Source organism: Peromyscus leucopus, chromosome 5 (assembly GCF_004664715.2).
Source record: "Peromyscus leucopus breed LL Stock chromosome 5, UCI_PerLeu_2.1, whole genome shotgun sequence".
In the NCBI taxonomy this organism is placed as follows: Eukaryota; Metazoa; Chordata; class Mammalia; order Rodentia; family Cricetidae; genus Peromyscus; species Peromyscus leucopus.
In genome coordinates, this window is record NC_051067.1 from 130,499,404 (window position 1) to 130,517,646 (window position 18,243).

General features: G+C 44.2%; 1 protein-coding gene across 14 annotated transcripts in view; it reads left to right on the forward strand.

Annotated features, from left to right (window-relative positions):
- The window catches only part of Pard3 (par-3 family cell polarity regulator), a 555,581-nt gene that overhangs the window by 391,424 nt on the left and 145,914 nt on the right, over positions 1-18,243 (forward strand). For 13 of the 14 annotated variants that reach the window (XM_028887845.2, XM_028887847.2, XM_037206368.1 and 10 more), the window contains one exon: positions 14,793-14,903. In XM_028887845.2, coding sequence (XP_028743678.1) covers positions 14,793-14,903 — 111 coding nt within the window. Of the gene's footprint in view, positions 1-14,792; positions 14,904-14,987; positions 15,313-18,243 lie in introns of those variants that run through there. The other variant, XM_037206369.1, reaches the window with a different exon arrangement.

Sequence of the window (18,243 nt, forward strand, 5' to 3'; positions counted from 1 at the left end):
TCATCAGGTTCTATGAAATGGAAATTAAAAGCAGCAATGATCTAAATAGTTAATATTTACCGAGCACTTAGTGCAACGTTCATTTCTTGTAGCCCTGACAGTAAACCCATGAGGACGGGCAGTCGATCAGGTCCCTGTAGTCACATGACTTCATATCATAGAGCAAGCAGGGTGGGAAGACTCAGGACTCTGGCTCCAGAGCTTATGTTTCTTTTCTGTTGCATTTTTTGCGTGTGTAGGTGGTACACGTGTGTGTATGTGTTTGTGTGCAGGTGTGCACGTCATGAGGCCCAGACGCTGACCTCAGGCTTTTTGTTCAGTTGCTCTCCACTTTCCTTTTTTGAGATAGAATGTCATTTGAGTTGAAGTGCACAGATTTAGCTAAAATGTCTGGCCAGCAAATCCCAGGATTCCTCCTGTCCGCACTTCTCCAGTGCTGAATTACAGGTGTGCACCACAAGTGTGCACTGCAGGTGTGTGCTTGGGTCTTGGGGATCCAAACTCAGGTCGTCATGCCTCTGTAACAAGAAAATGCCCACTGAGCCATCTCTCCAGCCCTGGACTCCATGCTTCTACTGGCTGTTATCTATCTCCTGCCCTTATTCTCAGGGAATACTGGGGAATTGTTGCTAAAATTCTTTCCTTGGGGAAATGTAAACATGTCCCCACTTTTTGTGGTCCCAACAACAGACCAAGGTACAATACCACCAGAGTTCACCCTGGAGCACAGATGAGTTTATTGAACTCACGTCCAGAGCATGAACGAGGGGTTGGTTACGCACAGGAGTGCCCATGCTCCCCAAAAGGTCCCTCTGGAGCATCTTTACTCAACAGGGATGACAGCTTTCCTGTAGGTGGATAGATAGCCTCTCCTTAGTCCTCCCCCACCTATATACTCTCCCTGAGACCCGGAGCATGTGTGATTTAGGGCAGAATTGCATGCAGCTGATTGGGAGACATGTTGGGTGCTCAGGAGTCCCGTGACCCTCCCCACCCCCTTCCTATAAGAGTTGCTGGGATGGTGTTTGGTGATCAGACCTGCTTGAACTCCTGAGGATGGTGACCATCTGGCTTGATGATCGTCCTGTGCCACCGAAATGTAGCTCTGTCCGACATATTTCCTCACCCAAGCAGGTCCAGACTCTGTTAGAAGGAAGAGGGTGGTGAGTATTGGGCCAGCAGTTCATAGCACCTATTTTGGACCCTGCTGTGGACCCTGCCTCTCTAGCCTGGTTTTTAAAACCAAGTGGCCTCAAGGACTCAAAATTGCATCTGCTGTGGTACTGGGCTACCATCCATCCCAGCCTCTGTGGTGTCACAAAGACCAAAGGCCGTGAGATTTTGGTTTGCCTAGACCACAAATGGTAGAGAGCCCTATGTTCACCACTTATGGGGTTTTGATGATCTTTCAGGAAGACAGCAGCTCCTGCAAATGGAAGTGGAGGTGTCTAGCTTTATGAGAAACAGTGTGTGTTGTGTACGTGATGATTTCAGTTAGCAGAGTGCTGCATCCTTTAAATTGAGTTTAATATTGGCTTACTACCACTAGTCCCCTTTTTGAGATGGGCTGTCAGGTAGCCTAGTCTAGCTGTAAACTTGCTGTTTAGCCAGGGATGACCTTGAACTTCGGCTGCATCATTCTCCACCTTCCAGGCGCGAGATTCAGGTGTGAGCCGCCACACCCGGTTTAAAGCAGTGCTGGTATTGAACCCAGAATTTCCTGAATGGTAGGCAGGACTCTGCCCACTGAGCCACCTCCTCTGCTCTAGCTGCTGCTATTGAATAGTACACTATTGAGTGTGTGTGTCACAGAAGTAACCTATGATTCTCTGATGTGATACACGAGCTCTTAATCACAGTGTTCCAGTGTTTTCTGTGCTGACCATGGCGTCTTTGGGAGGCATCGCCACATTCTCGTTCTGGCAGGCTGAATCATGCTCTGTGTTGCTGTGCTCCAGCATGCCAGATCTTATCTTCCAGATGTGGATGGTCATCAGCACTGAAGCAAATCTTCTTTCCAGGAAGTGGCTTCCTGTTTCAGTCTTAGTAGTCCAGAGACAGAGGAATCTTTTCTGGTCAAAGGTTTACCAGGGTTCTTTGAATCTTAAATCCTTGTAGTTTGTAAATGGTGGCACTCTTGACCTTGTTTGTCTTACACAGCAAGTGGTTCTGGAGCCTTGGCTTTGTCCTGTGAGTGGCGTGTGTCACTGTCCACTGTGTGGTTGACAGCTCAGAGAAGTGGGGCTACTGAAGTCTAGTAAGTGATGCCGAATGTGCCACCAAACTCCCTATGACACGTGGGAGACTGAAGTGCTAAGGCCCCCCAGCTGTCCTGCCGTTCTAGGGAGGACTTGTAATCACACCACTGCTGCTCAGGTGTTTGTGCACACTTGTGTGACTCACACTTGGTGATTCCCCAGGCTGTCTCTCCAAAGCCGATTCCAGGGAGACTGTGCACTGAGGAATCACAAACTGGGTATTTGGTGGATTCCCAGGGATCACAATTTTATTAAGGTAACTATTTTACAGTGTAGTCAGTTTAGCACTGGTGTACTTCTAGTCTATTTTTGAGCTCTGGGAGATAGCCCAGTTGATTAAAGCACAAGGCACCTGAGTTTGATCCCCAAACCCGCACTCAAAAAACAAAAACAAATAACAAAAGCTAAACACTGTGGTTACTCACACTCGAGCTTGTATCAGTACTACAGAGGCAGGAACTTACAGATCTCCAGGACTAACTGGCCACATGCTTAGCCTAATCCATGAAGTTGCAGGCCAGTGAGAAACCCTGTCTAAAAGAAAAATAAAATCAAGATTGCTATCACCATAGTAAGGACACCACAAGGTTGACCTCTGAACTCCACATACATCCACCAGAACACACACACACACACACACACACATACACGTTTGTGTTAGTGAATATGTGTGTTTTTTAAATATGAGTTAGTGTAATGAAGAAAGATTTACTTGGTGAACTCTTGATATGTGAGTCCACATGTAAAACCTAATTGGTCAGAGGGTGGAGGTCCCATCAAAAGGGACATTTTAACTTAGTACTTGGAGTGTGCCTCTCCTGGGCTCACAGAGCAGCACTTAGCAGGACTCGCCTTCCTTTCTTCATTATCTCGTGTCTACTTCGTTCACACTTAAGCTCAAGAACCTAATGGAGAGTATACAGAAGTGTCGGGAGGTGCACCATGCTTCCTGATGGTCAGTTGGACCTTTCTTATCCTTCCAGCTTAACTGTTCCAGAATTGTTTCCCATAGACAGCTATGTGGGTGCTGTCTACCTATGAAATCCTCCACATGCTGCTCTCAGTGAGCCGAGGCTTGCTCATATCCTGCAGCTATTAGAACATTCAATAAGACCCTGCTGTCCAGCTTCAAACCAGGATATCCATGTGATGAGTCCATGCCGGGGCAGCTGTAATGGTAGCAGGGCCTCTTGAGAGTGTGGACAGTACACTGTCTGGTCACAGAGTATGCCTTTGCCTTATGATTGCAAATGAGGCACCCTGGCATCTTAGAGTAGATAGCATGCACAGGATTAAAATGGGAGGTGTTCCACTCAGTGCTCAGATACACAAATTCTCTGTTTAAACACTTACTGAACTATGGGTTCCACACTCTATTTATAGGCAGAGCATTTGGGCTGGAGAAGGGACAGTAAATCCCTGTCCTTGTTCTGACCCCTTGGGACTTCAGCCCTGAACCCTGCCGGAACTGGGATCTTCACTGGCAGCTGGATCCTTAACCAGCTGAGTTATGACACCTTGTGCTGTGCACCCAGGGAGATGAAGCTGCAGCAGGGAACAGTCAGGGATCTTGGCTGGAGAAGAGCCACTGTTGGCATTTGATGTCACATTGGTTTCTGTTGATGCTAACTATCCAGCATCCCGGAGTGTTACAAGGACTGCTTACAAGCAAGTGCACAATATTGGATCCTCTGTTCCTTGAGAGGATGGTGTGTTGGGGAGACAGTGGGTGCTCTGTCTGACTTCTCTGGGTTCTCAGAATGAAGCATGGCCTCTGATCCTTGGTTCCTAGCTCTCTGAGCAGTCTATCAGCCTTCAAAGACACCTCAGCCCTTTCAAGTCAGATCTGACTATGCAAATCAACCTAAAGATAAACCGTGATCATCTGCACCTCTTAATTTACTGTGTAGGGAGCATCCTGGAAGAAGTGTGAATCAACAGAAATTGTTTCCCCTTCATGGACAGAAAAAAGTGTTGACGGATGTGGAACTTTGCAGATAATGAGATCTTTAGGGAAGTTTCCGTTTTTTTAAGTTCCAGAAGATAGACTTGAACATCCAAAGTGGTTTTTTGTTTTTTGTTTTTTTTTTTGGGGGGGGGCTTTTGTTTGTTTGGTTGGTTTGGTTTTGGAACTTCAGCAACCCCTATTATTTTTCATGGTGGTCTTTGTAAACATGGAAGGTGGGAAAGCATTGGTGGAGGGCATGCCAGCGGCTGTTGCTGGTGGACCCTGTGAGTCAGTAGGAAGGACACAGAATCTGCCACAGAGTGTCGATTTAGTTGAGGATGAGTACTCACAACTCAACCACGAGTGTCTCCATGTTGTGAGCTTTTGTTACTGTTGGTGTTCTCAACCGTGGTTGTGGTTGGTTCCTATTCAAGTATTGGCTAAGCAGATGGTAGAGGGGCTTTCTGTCCCATTAGAATGAGGTGCATTCTTCAGTCGTGTGTGTGTGTGTGTGTGTGTGTGTGTGTGTGTGTGTGTGTGTGTGTACTCTGAGCATTAGACCTGGGGGAGGAGAAATTCAGGTTAGTTCCAGCTCCATCCTCTAAACCTGTATCTAGAGTGTAGGATGTCTTCAACAATAGGGTTTTTGTTTATTTTGTTTTTTATTTTTTTATTTATTTATTTTTTTGAGACAGAGTTTCTCTGTGTAGTTTTGGTTCCTGTCCTAGATCTCGCTCTGTACACCAGACTGGCCTTAGATTCACAGAGGTCTGCCTGGCTCTGCCTCCCAAGTGCTGGGATTAAAGGCGTGCACCACTGCTGCCGGGCAACAATAGGGTTTTACCTTCAGGTTCTGGAGGCCACCAAGGGCAACATCAAGAGCTGCTGTGAAGAGGGGATGGGAAAAGAGGAGGCTACTTTAACTGGGAGGAGACATGAAAGAAAAAGAGATGATTAACACTAAAAATCTGTAGGGAAACATCATTTTATAAGCTTTCTTAAAAGTACATACAATACATATGTGTGTGTGTGCATGTATACACACGTATGGCTTAAATGGAGTTATGCCATATGGTGCTAATGTTACCCCCAAAACCATAGACTGGCAAAACCTCCAGTGCCATGTGTATAAAACCTCTCTTTGAATTGTTGGTCAGCGGAGTCCAAGTGACTCCCCAAAACAGTGTTCCATTTCTCTTGGTGGGGGTGGGGCTGCCTGAGGGCAGTAGCACTTGCTGTACTAAGGCTGAAGGATAACCATGGAAACCAGATGCAGGGTTTGATTATTTGCCTCTGACCTGGCAAAGTGTTGGGTTTCACAAAAGATGCTTAATAGAAACACTCAAATTGACCCTTCTCATCACTCGGCTGCTTCGAACTCAATCAGGCCCTCATTATTATCAGCGTGATGTGAGCAAAGGCAGCCGTGATCATAGTTTTTTATAATCACTCCTTGAGCCAAATGTAATTTGCAATTTGTGGTATTGTATTATGAAACAATAAGGCATTAAAATGAACAGAGCAAGAATTAGGAGCATGGCAGTGCAAAAGGACCCAGAGAAGGAGCCAGGAAGGAGAGAGACCCTCGGAATCACTCTGAGTGGACGTGACTGGTGTTGTTGCAAAAGAACGCATTTAGCAAAACCAGATTCCTGCTTTGTTTTCTTGTGTTTAAGTATATGAGAAAGTGTGTGTACGTGTATGGCGTGTGTACATTATCATAAAGTTGGTGTACTTAGAGGAGAAACAAACCGTAATTTGCATATCATTTGCATTCAAATGGTAGGGGTTATGGGGTTAGTGTGGCTTGATTACCAGTGTGGGTATGATATTAAAAAAAAAAAAAAATAAGGTATAGCAAGACTTATAAACACTTGGTGTGGCGCAGCAATTACTAATTGACCTCTTTTCATAAGAAGTCCCAGACACCGTGGCTTGTGTTCTGTGAGCTGATGGCTGGGCTCTACCGTGTGGTCAACATGAACCTCATCCACCCCATGTCTTCAGAGCAGCCTTATATGCAAGTCACCTATGATGTTGGAGTTACTGATGCTTTTGTCTCGTGTCTGGAAGGTTTATCTTCTGGGCCTTGTCCCCACTTACATCTTTATGTCTGTACCCCAGCTTTTATGTAGTGTGTGTGTGTGTGTGTGTGTGTGTGTGTGTGTGTGTGTGTGTGTTTTCCCCCCTCAAGATCTTTTATTCTTAGACCAAATTTGATTTTGTGCTGACTTCCCTTCCCTCTATTATTTTCAGATTTTCTATTGTAGCTTTAATATTTCCTTGCTCCAAATGCATCTAGGGTTTCTGAAGCATCAGGTTCCCAGGTTATCAGTGCATCCTTGATTGGCTAACAGCTGGGGCAGGATGGAGTGCACTCACAGGACCATTTAGTAGGACTTTGGAAAAAGAAATGACTTCCATCAAGGGCACATTGTACATCTAAGGCTAGGATAGGTTGGTTACTTTCTTTTAAAGAAAGTCACTTATTTTTCCCTGCATGCCAAGCAGCACACATTTAGTTTATTAAACCAATCAGACTAGCACTGATGAGAACTGTACACAATCAAAAAGAACGGCTGTGGGGTTTGTGAATTTGCTTGTAAAGAGCACCCCTGCTACCCCATCACTGGGGGAGCCACACCCACCTCACAAAAGCATTGTCAGGTTGTCTTGTGCCCTTTCCCTCTGCCTCCCTTCTCATCATTGTTGATTACTGATGCCTTTTCCCCTCCAAATGGGAGCTTTCTGCTTTCCATAATCAGCCCCCTCTTTCTTGATTTCCCCATCATTTCTACAATCTACTGCTGAGCAAATCAGCCACTTTCCTAGTAGTGATTTCTCAAAATGTCACAAAACTGCACAATCATGACAAGAAGGACAGATTACAAATGACCGTCCCCAGTTTGGTAAAGCAGCCTGGGCTACAGGAAGTATGGATGGACACCATGAACACTCTTTTTCCGATGAATGTGTGCTCCTCAGTCCTTGAAGTTGCTCCTTCTCAGTTGGGGCTGATCTTTGACAAGGCTTTGGCTGTGTTTGCATATGACAGACTGAACTTTTAACATTTGGTGTGCCACTGAGAATACAAATGTTTGCAATGCCCTATGCATGGGGAATGCACAGTTTCTATAATCCTCTCTAGTGCATGGGGCAGTTCTTGACCTGGCCTTCAAACTCCTAGTCTTCATAGAAAAGTTCTTTCAGGGACCGCTGTCCTACAGGTCACAATGCTCTCAACAGTCCAGGATTATCACATGTGGAATGTGTGTAATACTAGTGAATAGAAGTGTTTTATACATGGGAGTGTGTGTCAGGAAGGATATGTGTATGTGTGGACATCAGACATCTACTTTATCACTCTCTATTTTTTTGAAACAAGGTCTCTCATCAGGATTGGGGCTTGCCGATTTCGGTAGACTGGCCGGCTGGCAAGCTGTGGGAATGCCCCTGTCTCTGCCTCCTCAGCACTGGGAGTACAGTTTCAGACCAGGGTTTTTGTGAGTGTGCTGGGGCTTGAACTTATGCCATCAGGCCTGCACAGGAAGCAATTTATACTTGAAGTTATCTTCCCAACCTCTCTCCTGTATTTTAACAAGGAACAATCCAATCATCTGATATGTACCTGACAACGTGGAGGCTGTCTTTGGTTCCTCTAGACTGGGTGTCTAGGTTGGGTTGAGAGAGCGCTGGGTGAGAACTTGGGTATTGTTCACTTGCTGTCAGTAGATTCCCCTGGGCTCCCTGCTCAGGGTCTCTCCTGTGGGAACAACAGCACTTCCCTCACAAGTTGACATGGGAACTGTCGTCAAGATAAAGTAAAATAGCACGAATCCTAATTGGTCTTATTAATAAAAACCTGGAGCCAGATATAAGGGTGAAAGCTGAAAGATCAGAGAAGCAAAGTAGCCAGCCACTAGAGTTTTTACCTCTACCGAATCCTCAACCTGAAAGAGCACTGAGCTCCTGTCTCCTCCTTCCCTCTATTCCTTTTTCTGCCCATATTACTTCCTGTCTCTTCCTCCCCGTGCTGGGATCAAAGGCATGTGATCCCAAGTGCTGAGATCAAAGGTTTGTGCCATCACTGCCTGGCTCTGTTTCTCTTTTAGACTAGATTAATCTTGTATACCCCAGGGTGGCCTTGAACTCACAGAGATTCATCTGCCTCTGCCTCCTGAGTGCTGGGATTAAAGGCGTGCGCCACCACTGCCTGGCCTCTATGGCTAACTAGTGGCTTAGCTCAGCACTCTGATCTTCAGGAAAGCTTTATTTGTTAGATCACAAACCAAGTATCACCATAAAGCACAACATAAGAACTCAGTAAATTCCAGTTAGATGTAATTACGTAATAAAATAAGCACTGTCAGGGGCGGGTTGTATGTCTTACTTAGGAAGTGCCCAGACTGAACTGCCAGCAGATGCTAGATTTTATTTTCTTGGGAGTATTCAAGTTCAGGACCCCCTCTCAACCCAACCCAAGATGTCTTAAACTAACCATGAGGTTCTCCAATCTCTAGTCCCAGCCTGCAGTGTGACTTTGGATAGCTCCCAGAGGCCCCTGGGCCTCAGTTTATCATTCGGTCAGGTGATGACTGGACTGGAAGATGAATCTTTTGATTTCTAGAAACCTGTGAACATGTCTTCTGTGGTTAAGAATGCAAAAAAAAAAAAATCTACAAAGATGTATAGCTAGAGTTTTGTTTTCTTCATATACCATCTAGAGAGGCCAACTGCTTAGTTTTATGGCAACTTAATAGGGCCTGTTTTGTTGATATTCATGGGAGACCACCCTTTCCTAAACAGAAATGGAGGATTGGGACTTGGGAACAGAGGGAGGGTTGTGGGGGTGGGGGGTGAAACTGCAGCCAGGATGTAAAATAAATATATACATTTATATATTATAAAAAATCTAGAGAGGTTTGGATTTTTTTTTTTTTTTTTTTTTTTTTTTTTTTTTTTTTGGTTTTTCGAGACAGGGTTTCTCTGTGTAGCTTTGCGCCTCTCCTGGAACTCACTTGGTAGCCCAGGCTGGCCTCGAACTCACAGAGATCCTCCTGCCTCTGCCTCCCGAGTGCTGGGATTAAAGGCGTGCGCCACCACCGCCCGGCGAGGTTTGGATTTTAAACAAAGTAAGTTTGCAAATTATGTTCAAGACTGCAAGGGCATGTCAGTTACTGTCTTCATTACCGTGACAAGGCCCCTGGCCAAGGCAGTTTAAGGAAGGAAGGTGTATTATGGTTCACAGTCTATAGGTCTATCATGGCATGGTGGCAGTTTTCTGGGGCGCAGTTTTCCATATAGCATTCACAGGCATTTCACACTGAAACCCCAACTAAGTGATGCATTAAAGGAAGTTGATAAATCTAGAATGTAGGAAAACCCGTTTCTATCACCAGAATCAACTGGAACTGGTTTTTCTAGAGCAACTTAGGGCCAAAACGACTCTGGGAGGTTCCGGCCTCGGCAGCTCTAGAGCAGGGATGGCGGAGGCCGGTGGTTCGTTTTGACGGGGTAAGGTGTGCTCTGCATTAAGTGGGGACTAGCGGGGGGTATGGTCTGCCTCCTGCAGTCATCAGCTGGCTTGCTGGGCCGCTGATGTGCCCGAAGGGTCTTCAGAGCAAATGGCAGCATTGTCACGGCCAGCAGTGTCCAAAGGTGGCATACCTTGCAGGCATGCTGCCAAGGAAAGCAAATGAGAGGTTCCAGAAAGAAAAAAAATGGATTCTCAGGTAGAGGAAACGATAGGATGAAGCACAGTAGGTCACAGGTCGGGAAATGATGAGCGACATACAGGACCAAGACTTCCAGAGCTTCACAGTGGTGCCTGGTTGGAGGTGCTAGTCTCTGGGGGCTGAGGCCAAATTCATATTTGATCCAGTTGAGACCTCTTGTACAACCATAAAGTATCATTTATCCCAGCCTACATATTTCCTGAGGTAAATAGTGACACACATCATGACAAAGTCCTCCTGAGTCATAGAACCCTGGTAATTAGCAGTGAAATATCAGACTTCAATGACATTTCACTTGGTTTTTTTTTTTTTTTTTTTAAGAAAACATTATTTTAAGACCTATTCTTCAAAGACTGTAAAATAATTGGTTCTGGGGATGCTATTTTTATATATGGCAGCATGCTTTTACAACTTTCTTTTTACTGTATCATGTTTTAAAACACTGTTTGAGGGAAAGCCCTCTCGTCATAACCAATGGGCGTTTTTGTTTTATCTAGAACAGAGCACTGTGTTATCATTCAGCATGATTTTTCTAAAGAATTCTAAATTTAGTAGCAGTAGAAGGATCACAGTTTAAATGGCAAGCTACTTCAGCAACATTTATACCGCTTCACTAAAAATGAAAGCAGTGCTTGAATATCAAGGAGAACGTAGCAGGCGTTAATTGTTAGTGATGGTTTTTTCTACATGGAAATGACAGTTTGGGCATCCATTTGGGGGTCCTGGTACTTGATTTTAGCTTTTCTCTTCATGACCAAAGGCATTCCTTACCCCATCTCTTTCCCATAACCACTCTCAGGTGACCTGGCTCGCGTTGTAGATCTCAGATCCATGGTGCAGCTGATCTGAGATCAGTGTGACATTGGAAAGTGGCCTTTTGTCAGTCACTCATCCCTGGCTTATAAAGAAGAATATATACATAACTGAGTCTTTCCAACTTGTTCGTTCACTGGTAGACTATTTGTGTAGCATACATAAGGCCTGGGTTTTAAACACATGCACAGATCAATCTCAGTTTCCCCCAATAGGATTACTCAGTGCACAGACATATTATCTTCTTAGTGAGAGTAACTTGAATCACTATGACAACCGTGTGTCATTTGAGGGACATTTACACACTGGAAACTAAATGACTGTAATAATTTACCTTTATAGCTGTCTAATACAAATGTATTTGTATTAGACAAATGTATTTGTTTGAACTTAGACATTTTTTTTTTGTATGTGTGTACATGTTTGTTTGTGGGTGACAGTCAGAGGACAATCTCAGGTGGCGTTCAGCCACTAGACATTGCCCGTCCCTGCCCTGTGTGTCACTGGATAGTAGCCCTGTCTTCCAAACCTCACAGGCAACGATGATTTTCTGTCGTGCCAGTGGCTTCCCCCATCTGCGAATCCTGGTATTTCTGTCTATTAACCCCTCCTTCCCTCTATGCCCCCCAATACACCTGATGTATGCCACAGTTTCTGACAACCCCCTTCAAGGACTCAGCTTCTTACTCTGTAACAATTATTACCAGATGCCACCCAGTGTCAGTCCTGGATTTGGGGTCATTGTGGCTCCTCAAAGAAAATCATCCTATCTTGCCTCAGGTCCCTTGTGCTAGCCCTTTCCTTATGTTACTTAAGACAAGACTGTATATATTCCAGGCTAGCCTCATGCTTAGTATGAAGCTGAGAATGACCTTGAATTTCTCTTCCTCCGTCAATGCCTCCCAAGTGCTACGATTAGGTGTGTGCCACCATGCTTAGTTTACAGGGTGCTGGGGGTGGAACTCGGGCACTGTAGTCAAGCCCTTTACCAGCTTGAGCCCCAGCCTCAGCCTGTATTGCCGACGCCCCAGCGTGGCTGGCTCTGACATGACTGATCTGTGCTCAGTGTCGTCTTCTCAGGAAAGCCATCTTTAATTCTCTAACATAAAATCTCTGGCTCACTTTGTCCTTCCTCACACACAGCACTGTGTGCTCCCTCCCCAGCGCATTCTGCTGTCACACAACTACACGCTGGAATAGAGACCCCATGGTGCCACAGTGACATGGCATGTTTTCTGTACTGCCTGTAGCTCGGGACTATAGATAAGGCAGCTCTTATACAAGCAGATGCTCCTATACATACATGGTGAATAGCTGAGCATGATGATTGAGATGATGCTTCCCAGGATGCATGATTTCTATTCATTATTTGATTCATTGATTCTCAAAAGTTTAACTTTATAATGTTTAACTCCCAGAATTAATGTGTGTATGTGTGTGTGTGTGTGTGTGTGTGTGTGTGTGTGTGTTTATATATTAGTTTAAAGTCCCAGTACATGCTTTATCCAGCCCTCTGTAAAAAGTGGACTGATTCTAGATTTGATGGAGTTCCTGGAGACTTTTTTTTCTTCTTCCCTTTCTTTTGTTTCTTTCCATTCCCAGTTGTAGTTTTCTATCTACTTTCTAAGGACATCTAAAGATGTCAAGGACAGATTTGCTTTATAGAATTAACTTGTAGCCAGGTTTGATTATTTTCTCACATTAGAATATATAGTTTTAAATGAGCGTGGTGACAATACATGGACTTTTACTGGCATAATACTGTAGTCTTGATGTTTATAAACCCTTTGACTAGTACAGTGTACCTTAAGTACTGTCCGAGGTCTGTACTAGATATTTCCTGTGTGGCTGAGTGTTTCAGATGAGGTTTATACTAATAAGAAATTACCTGTGCCACTAACCAGCCAACCACCCTGTGACTTGGAAGATATTTTTCTTTTATCTGTCAACTGTACGTGGCTTTGCTCTTCTCATTTCGATGTGGGGTTGTCTCTGTCAACCTGATTCCTGGCCTCTCTGCCAGCTGGCAGACTTAGAGAGGGAGCCATAGGCCCGCTCTGTCATCACCAGCAACCTGAAAAGCTCCCCTAATCTCTGGGTAGAACCAAGTCCCTTTGGCTCTGATGCAGAAAAGAATTTCAGGGTGAGCAAAACAGTGTTGGAGTTTATTTAAAAAGCCGAGAGGCACTCAGGGAAGGAATATGGTACCCCTGAGAGGGTCATAGGCTTCTTAAGAGTCACAGTGCATTAAAGGATACTTTAAACAAGGATCTTGAACGTGGGAGGGCAAGGGGACCAAGAGAACATAGTTGTTCAAGGGAAGAATAAGGCATACCCAAGGGTGGGTAGGGGGTTCTCCAGGGAGTGTTCCCCTTCAAATGTCCCGGTGGTAACCACGGACAGAATGTTGGAGACTCTGGGAATGTTGTCACTCAGTGGATTTCTAAGGAGTCCTCTCCTCCTTTAACTCTGTTCCCTCTTTTCCAACTGAGATTATAGGATGGCTGCAGAGGTGGCGGGGATACAATTGCAATCTGACAAAATTGTGCAAGTGGTTTAGGATATGCCCTCTTTCTGTAAAAGGGGTTTTGGATGAGAGCCCTAAAAAAAATCACAGGTCTGTAGCTGGAAAGGGAGAAAGACCTTTAGCAAGTGTTATTTGTGTTCAATTCTTGATGCTTAGCTGGATAGAGGCTTCAACCACACTGGAATGAGGAGATTTCCCTCTTGTGCCCATGATTTTGCCCTTCTGTCCTGTGTCACCTCTTCAGATAGAAAGCCTCAGCCCTCCCTGCTCCCCCCGCCCCCCGCTTTTATTAATGAGCGTTTCTTTGTGCAACTGTGTGCCTGAGATTTCTTCATTGAGACAGCTGGTGACTTGACAGTCCTCACGCATGAATCTGATGGGAGACCATGGCAGGCAGGCATTGTGGGGCACATGGGCTTTTTAGAGAGGAAAATAACAGCAGGAAAAGGAGTCCATATGAAGCTGGAGGCATCTGTGAGGTTTTGGATGCCAGCATAGACTAGCATGGCATTTTCTTAAAAGCCCTGGGGTCGGCATCTTTCCTCAGCAGTGTCGGACCAAGGCCAAATCACATGTGCATGCCTTGGATTTGGTTTCGATCAGAGGTGGATTTCTAAGGGATGGCATCCCCCTGCCTTTGCTCACTGGACTGAGGAGAGTATTTGGTGAAGATGCCCCCAAAGCTTCCAGTGTACTAAGCTCCAGTCTAGCGGCGTGAATTATCCTCTGTGTTTTAAACCCTGCAAACGTTTGTCAGTTTTTAAACTATGATGAATGTTCCCAATAAGCCTACCCGTTGAAAATAAAGAAGAATCATTGCTTATGGAGAGATCATTAACTAGATGATTTTGGATTCTCAGTCTTCAGTCCTAAGAGGAGCTCCCTCTGTGCAGATTATTTTTTTCTTTCTGGTGTCTGAGGTGCTCAGCCTGTCACTCTGCACATTTATTTCCTTGTTTCGTGAGATCAACTGCAAGTCTTTCTTCTGTTGTTTATGAGACAGAGTAGTTCAGGTTGACCTTGAACTCTTTCTGTAGATAAGGATGGCCTTGAACTTCTTATATCTCCTCTCTCTCTCTCTCTCTCTCTCTCTCTCTCTCTCTCTCTCTCTCTCTCTCTCTCTCTCTCTCTCTCTCTCTCTCTCTCTCTGAGGGGTAATGCTACAGATGGAACCCAGGGTTTCATGCATGCTCGGTAAGCACTCTGCCAACTGGACCGCTCCCCAGCCCCTCGGAAGAATAAACTGGTTAGCTTTGCTCAGCTTTTTATTTTGTTTTGTCAAACAACACAAAAAACATAGATACTGGGGGGCTGGGGATGGCCCTTCAAAAAGGTTTTACCTGGGATATTCTAATTAAAATTTAGTAGAATTTTCTAATTGAAGATGATACACTCAGGAGTCATGGGGCCACACTGTGGGGACCTAGTCATCTCACTAAGTATGTGTGTATTGGAGAAAGGTCAGCTCACTGTGTATGTATTGACCAGGTAGAATTTTTCATTACCAACAGGTTTGGCAAACATCGAAAAGATGACAAGATGGAGAAAATGGGTCGAGTCAAAATCCAGGATTCCTTCACGTCAGAAGAGGACAGGGTGCGGATGAAGGAAGAGCAGGAGAGGTAGGCCTCAGAAGTATCAGCACCTGCCTGGGCAGAGGTGCCGCCCGCGCTCATGGCTTCCTGTCTACTGCTTTTATCTTACAGGCAAATAGTTTGCAGTCAGCTGTAATACCTGTGATGATTGTGAATTAACGGAGCACAAAGGAAGGCTTTTAAAAAGAAAAAGCAGGAACTTTCCTATTCGTTTGAACCTGAGTGAAATTTTATGGTTTTAGTTAACACATTTTACGTAGTGGACATCATACATTAATACTGAACTTATCTATTTATTGGGTTTCTTTGTGTGTGTGTGCGTGTAAATTATGTGCATCTATACATGTCCATGGGGATGTGCATCCATGTGGAAACCCAGTGTCTTCCTCTGCTGCTCTTTATTGTTCTGTTCTGTTTGTTTTGTTTCTTGAGAAAGGGTCTCTCACTGAACCTAGGGCTGACCACCAAGCCTCGTCTCCATCTCCCCAGTCCTGGGATTATAGGTGGGAACATTTTCATTCCTCTTCCTCTGGGGGATTTTGCTTTTCATTTCTCTTTGTTTTGAATGGAACAGTTATTCTGTTCTTTAGCTTCCCAGTAAAATGTAGACATTGGGGGTATTGGATAATAAAACACAAAGTTTGAATGTATGATACATATGCGTTTACCTCAGTATTTATTTTTGTTTACTTTTTAACCTGTTTACTTATCTCTTTATCGTTGTTAGTTCTAAGAATGGAGCTGAGGGGCTCATACATGCCAGGCATTCTGTCATTGAGTTGACTCCAGTCCCTAATTTTCCTCTGAACGTGTTGTACTGTGTTAGTCAGGGCTTCTGTTTGTCTGTTTGTTTATTCATTCGTTTTAGTGTGTATTCATCGCACAGATCGGTTTCATTGTGTTGCTATATGTGTACCTGTGATGCACTGTGCTCACAGTCATACCTCCCAATGGACTCTTGTACATCCTTCTTCCACCCCATTCTTCTTCCCTAACAGTCTCTATCACATACACGCTATAAGAGTTTCTTTCTCCTAAACAGAGAACATACCAGGTCAGTGTATGGACTCACGTCATCCACAGATGTCCAAGTTCCTTAGAGAGCAGATGGCGTGATGGGAAGAAATGCTCTGCCTCCATGCCTTGAAATTGGCCAACACTGCACAATCTTTCATAGTCTAGACATGCTTGCTTTGCAGTTAGGTGGCTTCTGTACGTCCCTGCAGAATTCTATCAACATTTCCAGGATACTTTCATAATGCACAGTCAAATGTGCCCAACTAAACAACAAGTTTAACATCACAGCTTCATTTATGTTAATAATTTGCTCAAAGCATGGTTCATTTCTCACTTTGACTTTTAATCTATCTCTGTGCCTGTATGATGCAGTACCCTGAGAACTCAGTTGGTCATAGTAAATTTACAGTGTATGTGGGCTTAGAACAAGTCACTTTGAAAAGTGACTGGTCCAAAAAAAAAAAAAAAGTCAGTTGCATTCAGAAATTTGAGCAAGTTATGGCTCTTTATATTTTAATACTTTTAAAAGTATGTTTTATATGAACTGTGGGTTTATAACAAACTGGTGCTGATGGCAGTACCCTGGGTGTGTGATGTTTATGATGGTGCTGAGTCACAGTGCGTCCTTAGTGCTTTCATGGGTGCTACTCATGCTGCAAGCTTGATACTTGTGATGGGGTGCTAAGTCCCACTGTGTGTCGGGTGCTTGTGGTGTGTGCTAAGTCTCCTTTAGTGTGTTTCCCCTCTGTGCTGTTTTCGCCGTTAGCCATACTGTTTGGAGGAGGAATACTGTCGCTTCCTGGGGAAAATATGATTAGAAAAATAGATTAAAAAACACAACCCAGAAAAGAGCATTGTCCCCACAGCCTCCCCCTCTCTCTCGCTAAGGACGCGTTCCTTCTATAACAGCATTTTACACTGGAGTATTTGAGTTCTAGAATTTTTGGTTGATTCTACTTCAAATATAGAAGCTGTAATTCCTTCATAAATGCTTCATGACATGTCCTCCAAACCAAAGTGTTTTCTTGCCTGCACACACTTGTGAATCCCATTACTAAAGAAGTAAATATTGGAAAACGGAAAGGACTATGTCTGTGGTATTTAAATGTTATCCCTAAAATGCTGCTCTGTTCTGATGGTGGCCGTGAGCTCGGCTCCTCAGAGCCTGGGCCTTTGTTTGATAGGACTTCGTTCCTGCGCTCGTCTTCTTGCCTTGCTGCCCCCACAGCAACCAAACCACTGTCTTGTGTTTAATTTTTCCGTGAGTGTAGGTTTTATTGAATGAATATCAGTAAAATGGGTATTTTAGAGAGAGATGATGCAAGGACTGTGTTTCCAGAGTGAGACTTCTGTATAATGGAACAGTGTGTTGGAGCAAATGGTTCCAGAAGAACCACGTGATCATAAGATCATTATGAAGTTTTTAAAACAGCCAACAACTGTGTAATATGGAGCAACTGAAACACTTTCAAATTGCTTTCTGTTGAACTAATCTTAATATGTTCCTCTTTTGTAAATGTTAACCACATGTTTATGTGCATGGTCATGTGTGGCAAGCTAGTTATAGCACTCAGAGGGTTTTTGGCATGTTAAACGAGTTCTCTACCACTGAACTACAATCCCACCACACACACACACACACACACACACACCATTAAAGTTGCTGGATACGATGGCTTACACCCACATTTATAGTAGAAGGCTAATGCAGGACAATGAATAGCTCAAGGCCCCCTTGTCCTGCCCTACTAGAAAAGGATTGGGTATGTGTTTAGCTGACAGAGTGCCTGCCTGGTACACAAAACCTTGCCTTTGATCCCCAGAGTTGCATAAACCATGTATAGAGGCATACACATGTAATCCCAGCACTCAGGAGTGGAGGCAAGAAGATCAGAAATCTAAGGCCATCTGTAGACAATTGCTAAATCCTTCATTTTCAGCTAGTTCAAGGTTAGCTAGGGATACATGAGACCCTGTCTCAAAGAAATAAATAAAATCCAAGGCACGTGGAGAAGAGTCTCTAGAGGGTTGAAAGTACAGCTCAGTAGTAGAGTATGTACTTAGCATGAATGAAATTGAGTTCAATTCCCAGCACAAGAAGAATTTAACTGATTATTTAATTATTCTAAGGCCAATTTCTGTTTCTTAAGGTTTTTTTTTTTTCCTCTTTAAGTTGTACCATGGAAACAGGCTTTGTATCGGTATTTAATCCCAGCTATTCAAAAGACCAAGGCAAGGGGATCACAAGTCCAAATGTTGCTTAGAATAAGTTCAAGGAAGGTTTTGCCAACTTAATAAACCCTATCTCGAGAGAAAAGGGGGAGGGGGGACTGAAGAGATGGTGCAGTGG